Source organism: Myotis brandtii, unplaced genomic scaffold (assembly GCF_000412655.1).
Source record: "Myotis brandtii unplaced genomic scaffold, ASM41265v1 scaffold160, whole genome shotgun sequence".
NCBI classification, from domain to species: Eukaryota; Metazoa; Chordata; class Mammalia; order Chiroptera; family Vespertilionidae; genus Myotis; species Myotis brandtii.
The window spans coordinates 677752-687159 of NW_005355833.1; the positions used below are offsets into that span (position 1 = coordinate 677752).

At 47.9% G+C, this 9408-nt stretch overlaps 2 protein-coding genes across 6 annotated transcripts in view; one reads left to right on the forward strand and one right to left on the reverse strand.

The window, feature by feature from the left end:
- MAP2K1 (mitogen-activated protein kinase kinase 1) overlaps window positions 1-9408 on the forward strand; it is a 60840-nt gene that overhangs the window by 46154 nt on the left and 5278 nt on the right. For all 3 annotated transcript variants that reach the window (XM_014536290.1, XM_014536291.1, XM_014536292.1), the window contains exons 6-8: window positions 4494-4618; window positions 6990-7191; window positions 8682-8746. In XM_014536290.1, the coding sequence (XP_014391776.1) occupies window positions 4494-4618; window positions 6990-7191; window positions 8682-8746 (392 nt within the window). The remainder of the gene's footprint in view (window positions 1-4493; window positions 4619-6989; window positions 7192-8681; window positions 8747-9408) is intronic.
- SNAPC5 (small nuclear RNA activating complex, polypeptide 5, 19kDa) overlaps window positions 2068-9408 on the reverse strand; it is a 17850-nt gene continuing 10509 nt past the window's right edge. Inside the window, exon 4 of one of the 3 annotated variants that reach the window (XM_005862072.2) lies at window positions 2068-2184. The gene's annotated coding sequence lies outside the window, so the exon portion shown is untranslated. Of the gene's footprint in view, window positions 2185-6105; window positions 6660-7207; window positions 7291-9408 lie in introns of those variants that run through there. The other 2 variants (XM_014536294.1, XM_005862071.2) reach the window with 2 other exon arrangements.

Genomic DNA, 9408 nt, shown 5'->3' on the forward strand with positions numbered 1-9408 from the left:
GAGTGGGAACAGAGGAAGGAGGCGATTGTAGAAAGCAAATGTGGATGCTGACAGTTAGAGGGAACCTCTCTCTCTGATCTTGTCTAATATGTACCTCTTTTGTGCCTTCAGAGAAGAGCCCCATTTGGCTGGGGCTGCCAGGGAGGAGCTTGCTCCAGCTTGGCTGCTCCAGCCACATGCTCTGGAGTTGAGGGATTTAGTGTGCCCAGGTCTTCAAGCACCTTCTTGTCAGGCTTCCGGGTCACCAGGAGGGGCCATGTGTAGTGCATCTGGCTCCTAGGACAGACGTGGCCCAAGCAGGAAAACGCCCCTCAGGGTTTCCCTCTGCTCCTTTCTGACCCTACCCCCATCAGGGATCTTTGCAGCCTCCCAAGCAATGCTGTTCCCTGGGGCAGGTGGGGGAAAGCTGTTGTTGACAGCCAGGGATGGAGGAAAATGTGTTACATAAGTTTGAAAAAAAGGAGGCTTGCTTGCCATGTGAATAGAAATCAGACACAAGGCCAGCTACAGCTACAGCTACAGCTGCAGTGCAGTTGCTCCTGAGCGCAGCTACAGCCTGGAGGGAAGTGTCTAACCAGCAGAGGAAGGAGTCCTGGGCCTTGGGGGATGGAAGGAGCTGGGGCTGTCTTGTCTTGGAGGGCAGCCTGTGGAAGAATCATTCTTTGTGTTCCTGTAGCATTTTAAATGCCCACACCTCATTAGATTGATCCTGGTCTCCATCTGGTGAGGTGGCAAGAGCTGTGATTGCACTTTACTGATGGGCAAATCACAGACTAGAGAAGTGAATGAAGTGACTTGCTCAAGTCCGCATGTATGGTAGGTGGCAGGGTCAGGCTTTGCATACAAGTTATCTTGTCTCTTTAGCCAGTGCCACTCTTATGCTTTAAAACAAGGTCTAATAGGCCATTCCTAAATAGGCCATGGAGTATTTGGAAGGTGAGGGAGCTGAGGGCTGGTCCAGATAAAGGGCTGTGGCATTAGGTGGGAGTGGGAGAGAGAGGCCCATGCTTCCCATGTGCTCTCCCCGCAGGGCCCCAGCAAATATCTCACACGCCTCGCTCTTCCAGTTCTGTCCAGGTACTCAGCGTCACTCTCCACACACTGAACACCGACTTCTAGGGGTTAGTCGTCGTCCTCTGTGTTAACATAAAAACATTCAAACCTGTAAAGAATTTTTGTGAGTTTATTTGAGCCAAACTGTCGACATAAGCCAGGAAGCAGAACCTCAACAAATTGAAATAATGCTCTGGAGAATGGCAGGTTACATCTATATTTATACACTAGAGGCCCAGTGCATGAAATTTGTGCACTCGGGGGGCGGGGGAGTGGGTGGCGGAGGAGGGTCCCCTCAGCCTGGCCAGTGGGCCTAAGCCGGCAGTCGGATATCCTTAGTGCTGCCCCAGAGGTGGGACAGGCCCCCACCACCGCCGCTGCGCTCGCCAGCCATGAGCCCAGCTTCTGGCTGAGTGGTGCTCCCCCTGTGGGAGCATACTGACCACCAGGGGGCAGCTCCTGCATTGAGCATCTGCCCCCTGGTGGTCAGTGTGTGTCATAGCGACTGGTTGTTCTGCCATTCAGTCGATTTGCATATTAGCCTTTTATTATATAGGATTGCAATCAAAGGAAGGGACGTAGGTGGGTTACATGAAATCCATTGGTGATAGACTAGAGAGGCGGGAGAAAACAAAGCGGGGGAAACCCCTAGGATTGGATAAAAGGTAAAATGATAGACACATACTTAGGTGGGTGCAGGAACAATTAACATGATAACAATGAAGGAATTTGTGATATCTATCCTGGCACCCAGGCACGTTAGGTGGTGCCCCACGGGGTCCAGAAAAAGGGAAGTTACAAGTTACCCAGACATTTCAAGGGTATGTTATTATAGATGCAAAAAGACAGATAGGCTTAATTAAGGTAAAGGTTGACCTTGTTAGTGAAGATACCGGCCTAGGTTGTAACTACCCACCATAACTGCTTTTAGTTAAAGTTTAATTTCAGGCCATCTTTTGTGGTTACTTTAGGTCTCTGAGTTTGCAAGACCGTCATGCGGGCCTCCCCTGAGCTTGTCAGGTTAGCATGTGGCCCCTTTCGTCCACATCTGTTTGAGAAGGGCGACAGTACTGTGGAGAGGAGGACCTTCTTGGTTGACAGTGTTTGTCTGGGCTTGTCCTAATGTTAGGCCTGGGAAAAAAGAAAGGTTAGTCCCTGACCTCCTAACGTTTATAACCTCCCCTTGTGCTTGAAGTAATTCCCCAGGAGGTCACACAAGTCCCTCACTTCATCCAGGTTGTCTTCAAGGATCATCTCCACAGCGAGACTTTCCCTCATTGCCCTGTCACAACAGCACCCCACCTCCACTGTCTGTGCTTTTTCATGGTTTTGTTATTTTTCTTTTCTTCGTGGTACTTGAGACTACCTGACGTTACACATTGGTTTGTCAGTTTGTTTTTGTTTGTTTCCTCAAGTACACTAAAATGTATACTTCATTTTACACTAGACATGATCAGTTTGCTCGCTATTGTCTTCCTGATACCTGCATGGTGCCTGGCATGTAGTAGGTGCTCAGTGAACGTATGTGAATAAGTGGAACAGTTGAGTAATGTGGCAGTAAGGTAGGTGGGAAGAGGACAGGTCTAGGTATCAGAAGGCCTGAGTTCTGATTCCAACTTCAGTTTTTTGCTGTGTGACCTCAGCCAAGTCCCTGGACTCCTTTGGGCCTTAGACATTTCATCGCCACCATGAAGGGGAGGAGCCAGGTGATCTCTAAGGCCACTTCTGATGCCTACGTTCTGAAAGTCTATATGTAGGAGCCACAGGGTTGCAGAGGAGTTTGGAAAGGTCTTGTTTCCTATGACATTATGAGGGCTGGGTCTTAGAAAGACTGCTCAGATGGCTTGGAGTGTGTGCATTGGTACATTGTGAATTTAAATATTTCATTCACTGTGTTTTGGAGCACCTGGTGTGTGCCAGGGTCTTGTCCTGACTCTGGGGTTACAGTGGTGAGACAGACAGCCAACATTCCTCTCTCTTGGAGCTGATGATGGTAGGTGGAGAGGGGTGCTGTGGTTATGACCCCACCTGAGCTGAAGATGATGGGCTAGGCGGGGGTGGGGTAGGGGAAGGACTTACTGGGATATGAAAGGGTGATCTTTTTTTCCAATTTATTCTTGGAAAAATACTTAAATAGAGCTGTTAGAATCTGTTTAAAAATAAATACATTCATATGAGAGTATTAAAGGGAAAAATAAAATATTAATAGCAGTTCTGGTAGGTTGGAATTATGGGGATTTGGTTTTTACCCTGATTCTCTGATGTTCTATATAGTGTCTCTATTACTTCTGACAAAGATTCCCTGTCATGGTTTATGACTTTGTCCCGGGGTGTGGCCTGCTCTTGAGTGGGTCTCTTGTTTGCTGATGTCTGCCCACAAAGTCCTCGCCTGGGGACCTTTACAAAGTCCCAGCCTCAGTTTTCCCACCTGTAAATGAGAATAATACTTGGCCCTGGTCTGCCCACTTTACAGGTCAGCTGCTTGAATTAGAGGAGACGGTGGAAGAAAACAAAGGGAAGGGCCAGTGCACTAGCAGTGGTGACCAGGGCAGCGAGGGCGGGAAGTGGGAAGGTCTGTGTGCAGGGAAGAGGGATGGGGTTGGTCCAGGGGGCACTGCCTAGACCACAGTGAGAAGCAGTTTTCCAGGCCTTTCTAGTTCTCCAGCTCTCCTTGACTAACAGGTAGACACCGCTGTGTAAGCTGTTAGGGAAATGACTTTAGTGAAAGAATCATGGTAGCTCCTAACCACTGCCACACATATTCCTAAAACCCACATGCTCTGCTAAAAGGGACGGTTGAAGCAACAGACTTTGAAATCTTGATTATTCATGGTGACTGACTCCTTCTAATGGTCATCTGGCTAAGTTGGGATTCTCAAAGAGTTGAAATATACTGGCTTTCTGTTCTGCTTCTATAGCAGCTTGCCATTTCCTCACCTGACAGTCTTTACTCGAACCCTGAATGGGGGGAATAGGAGGTCTTGGTATCAAGTGTTTGCCGTCTGAGGGCTGACTCTGATGGGGGCAGGGGTATGTCCTGAGACTCATGGTCAGGGCTGGTCTGTCTGTGGAATGCTGACTCCTCTTCTCCCCAACCTACCTGTGTCAATTTCCTACTTTGCTTTTTCTTTTCTACTTTTAAAAAAATATGTTTTTATTGATTTTAGAGAGAAGAAGGAAGGGAGGGAGAGAGGGAGAGGGAGGGGGGAGAGAGAGAGAGAGAGAGAGAGAGAGAGAGAGAGAGAGAGAGACCCACAAACACACATATGTTGATCGGTTGCCTCCTGTGTGCACCCGGACAGGGGACTGAACCTGCAACCTGAGCATGTGCCCTGACTGGGAATTGAACCAGTGATCTTATGGTGCACAGGACGACACGCAACCAACCGAGCCACACGGTCAGGGCAGTTGCCTACTTTTCAATTTTCTTTTCCCTGCAGATGTCAAGCCTTCTAACATCCTAGTGAACTCCCGTGGGGAGATCAAGCTCTGTGACTTTGGAGTCAGCGGGCAGCTCATCGACTCCATGGCCAACTCCTTCGTGGGCACAAGATCCTACATGTCGGTATGAGCAATGGGTTCCATTTCTCCAGCTTCTGGTCTGGTCAGGGATAGGAACTAAGTGGGTGTCTTTTCCTGTGGATCCAGAACCTGGTGATGGGGGGTTTGGGGGAGAAATGAGTGGTGAAGCATTATGGTCCCTTCCTGAGGAGATTTCAGTCTAACAGGGAGATAGATGGTCTTAGCCTTTCATAGGCCTTGAGCATAATTGGGGTACTGGGCCTGGTCATGAAGGTCTTCCCTCCTGTTTCCAACTCCGCGGTTCCCACTGCCACCAGAGCTCTGTGTCAGGCTGTGCCCACGACCATGGCAGCACCAGCTGTTCTCCTCCCTCCTCCATACAGCAAGCTCTTGGGGCAGGGATACGACTGTAGGTGTCTGTGTTGTCCTCAGGGCCTGGCACAGGGTGGGTGCTGAGGGGAGGGTTGGTGAGTGGGTGAATGTTTGGTTGACTGAATGGGTGGGAAGTGGCTAGCACGCTCCTTAGGATGACTCAGAAAGGGGGAAGCTTGACTGGATGAGTGCTGAGTGGAGCAGAGTAGAGGAGCATTAGAGTGAGCGGGAGGTGAACACGGGTGCAGGGATGGATTGGAGGGGGCCAGGCACAGAGGCTCGGGCATCTTTGAACATAGAGTGTTTTATGAGTTATCTTTCAAGCACTTTTACATCTTTGAGGGATCTCATTTGATCCATGTGATTGTTCCCATTTTAGAGATGAGGAAATCCAGATTGAGGGAGTTTAAGTGACCTGCTTGCTTTACCTTGCCGAGCCAGGATTGAAAGCTAGATCTCTTTCTTGCTAGTCAGTCTCCCTTTGCACGCATTCCCTCACTTGCTTCTTAGGTAGGATTTGTAAGCTATCCCTGGCCTCCCTGGTGGAAGTTCATGTTCACATCTTCATTTCGTCTCGCCTGCCCCCTACCCCACCACAACTCCAGTCATTGCTGACATCTCTCAACCAGTGCTGACCCACATCTCCACTCTCCACTCCAGTGACCCACAGTCTTAAACATGAAACCCATGGCCCTTCAGAACTCTTTCTCTGCCATCCCCTCATTGCTTAGTCCTTACATGTCTAAAAACAGGGCCACTCAACTGCCAACTCTCAAATTCAAAATTAATTAGCAGGCCCTGGGACTTATTGATCCAGGGGTTTGTTTAGTGGCTTGAGTTTTTGTGGTTATGTGGTCAATTCCAAAGTGGTCCAGTGTTGGAGTTAGGGAAAAATCCTATGGGAGAAGTTAATTTGTTGTCTAAATAAATGTATGATGGCTCTGGCTGGTGTGGATCAGTTGGTTGGGTGTCATCCAGTGCACTGAAAGGTTGCCTGTTCAATTCCCAGTCAGGGCACATGCTTGGGTTTCGGGCTTGATCTCCGAAAGGGGGCATGCAGGAGGAAGCCAATCGATGTTCCACTCTCACATCAATGTTTTTTCCTCTCCCTCTTTCTCTTCTAAAAAGCAATTTTAAAAATCTTAATAAAAAAAAGTATGATGGTCAGAATAAGGATTTTTATACAGTTTTTGAAATACATGTGCTATTTCAAATAATGCTTTTATATAGCACTATATTCTTTTTTTTTTGCCTATTCCCACTAGTAACAACTCATACAATATTTTGCAACATACAACATGTATTTTCGTTTGCTTTGAACTCCCTGATCACCCTAGTAAGTGGGGCGCATATTTTACGTTATTACTGTTGTTACCATCATCGCCAGCCCCCATCTTATAGATGTGGGAATGGAGGCTCAGGATCATGTAGCTTAGAAGTCCCAGAGTGGGATTTGAACCCATGTCTTCTGAACCCAGATCGTTTTGCTTTTCTGCCATTCCAAAAGCAGTGAGTCATTGGTAGAGCTGGGCTTCGAACTTCTTTCCACTCACTACACCATCTCATTCATGACCCATGTTCCAGAAGCTTCATGTTTCAGACTCAGGTAACAAGGTGAGCCTCTCATGCTGGGCTCTGGACAGAGTGCCCACCCATGCAGGACGGTGGCCAGGCTGGGCAGCGCTGGAACCACAGCTGGGCTGGATGCGGTTCTGGGCAGGTTACAGGGGAGACAGAGAATTGAGGAGGGGTCAGAGCCATGAGAGCTGGCTAGGACTTGGTAAGCACAGTATTTGGGGACAGGCAGAAGGCCAAATTCAGTAGGTTAGTGGAAGTATTAACATGGCATGTGAACTCTGGAGAGGAAAGGGCAAAAGAAAATGAAATGTATCAGCAGACCCAGGGGAAGTCCACGCTCCTGCAGTGCAGGCAAGTCTCACGGGGGCAGGAAGTCCTGAGGCTCCTGTTGAGGCACTCCACCCCTCTTCTGCTTGGGCCCAGGTTGGCTCACAGGTGTTTGTAACGGTTTGTCTCTCCTGCAGCCAGAGAGACTCCAGGGGACTCATTACTCGGTGCAGTCGGACATCTGGAGCATGGGGCTCTCTCTGGTTGAGATGGCGGTTGGGAGGTATCCCATCCCTCCTCCAGATGCCAAGGAGCTGGAGCTGATGTTTGGGTGCCAGGTGGAGGGAGATGCGGCTGAGACACCACCCCGGCCAAGGACCCCTGGGAGGCCCCTTAGCTGTGAGTGTCATGGTGTGCTCCAGCTTGGAGTGTGGGGGGTCGCTTACTGTCGGTCATTTCTGGAGGGCTGGTTCCCTGTCTCGGGATGCCAGGCTGGGGCTGGGGGAAGCAGGGCAGAAGTCTCCAGGTAAGTGTAGGAAATTACTGTTATAACCAACAACTTCCTACCATTTATTGAGTGCTGCTATGTTCCCAGCACTGCACTTTGCACCTATGTGCATTATCTATTTTTTAAAAATCATGACATTTTCTTCTTTTTATTTTAGGTAGATTATTTTGCTGAGATAAAATTCATATAACATAAAACACACATTTTAAAGTGTTCAATTCAGTGGTGTTTAGTATATTCCACCATGTAGTGCAGCTATCTCCACTGTGTAATTCCAGAACATTTCCGTCACTGCAAAAAGAAACCTCATCTCCATTAGCATTCACTCCCAACTCCTCCTACCTCATCCCCAGCAATCTATTTTCTGTCTCCATGGATTTACCTACCATTGTCTAATTTTAATAACAGTTGTGTGTGAGCACTATTATAATCTCTATTTTAGATATGAGGAAACTGAGGCACAGAGTGCTTGACTTGCAAAGGCCACATACACTTGGGATTGGCCAATTCTGACTCCGAGGTGGTGAGCACTGTGCAGCTCTGCCTGCCTCTTTGAACCTGAATAGGTGAAGTAAAGCTGGTACTCAGAAGATCCTGGCCCAGCCGTCTTCTAATATTAAGGTCCTGCTACAGGGGTGGGCAAACTTTTTGACTCGAGGGCCACAATGGGTTCTTAAACTGGACCGGAGGGCCGGAACAAAAGCATGGATGGAGTGTTGTGTGAACTAATATAAATTCAAAGTAAACATCATTACATAAAAGGGTACGGTCTTTTTTTTTTTTTTTAGTTTTATTCATTTCAAACGGGCCGGATCCAGCCCTCGGGCCGTAGTTTGCCCAAGGCTGTGCTAGGACATCCTGTCTGACCAGGGAGACCTGGTCTTTATTCTCATAAGGCCCACATGGGAGAGGGCATGTATGAAGGGAGAAGCATTGGAGAGGCTGGTGGCTGCAGCCCCTCAGGCTGGTCTGTGACTCGGGAATATAAAAGGAAAAAAAAAAAAAAACAAGTTCAGGGAGAATTAAAACTAAGTGTTTTAGTTGTTTAGTATTATCTCATTTGCTCCTCTCTCAATAAAAGGAAGGCAGACATAAATATTATCCAAAGCTCAAAACTAGGCTCAGTGACAATTAATTTGCTCAAAGTAAAAAACCTTTGATGTGGCAGAGCCCAGACTCATACCATGGCTGGCCTGGCTCTGTGACCTTTGCTGGTCCCCTGTGTGTTCAGCCCTGATCTGTGGCTGTTGTGTCTCTTTACTGTCCACTACCCTATTCTGGTCCCCGGGATCCATGACCAATACCTAGCCTCTTACTGGCAAAGACTTCTCCCGTCTGTTTCTGAGAAGTGTTTTCTTTTTTCTTTTTATAAAATCTGTAGCTTATGGAATGGACAGCCGACCGCCCATGGCAATTTTTGAGTTATTGGATTACATAGTCAACGAGGTAAGTACTGCATAGTTTCCTTGACCATGGAATCTACTTGGTCCTCTTAAGAAAAACTCACAGTTGAATTGACTGGGAAACCCGTGAGTCGTTCCCACAATATGGGCTGCTTGGGACCCAGGATCATGGGTTCTGCTTTGTGCATCTTGCTTTTGGAATCGAGTTGCTGGTTTAGAGGCTGCAGGAATCCCTTCCCCAGGGAACATCTTCAGGTAAGTTTGAGTCCCTCCTCTTTTCTCAGATTCAGGAGCCTCCACCTTACCCATTTACATTTTCATTTCTTCATTTCTTGTGCACGTTCTGTGTGCTAAAGACTGTGGGATGGCAGGAATGTGGTGAAGATCCAAAGATGGGGAAATCCAAAGTCCCTGGTCTTAAAGACTGTTAGATTGTGTAGGGGAGGCAAACAAATGCATTTATAATTGCAAGATAAGGTTTGTCTTGTGCCATTTAAAAGCAATGAACAGCCCGGGCAGAGTGGCTCAGTTGGTGGAGCCTGTCCCATCACTAAAAGGTTGCCTGTTCGATTCCCAGTCAGGCACATACCTGGATTGCTGGGTCTATCCCCAGTCCAGGAGCATATGGGAGACAACTGATCAATGTTTCTTTCTATTTTTTCTTTCAGTGTTTCTAACATTGCTGTTTCTTTCCCTCCCTCCCTC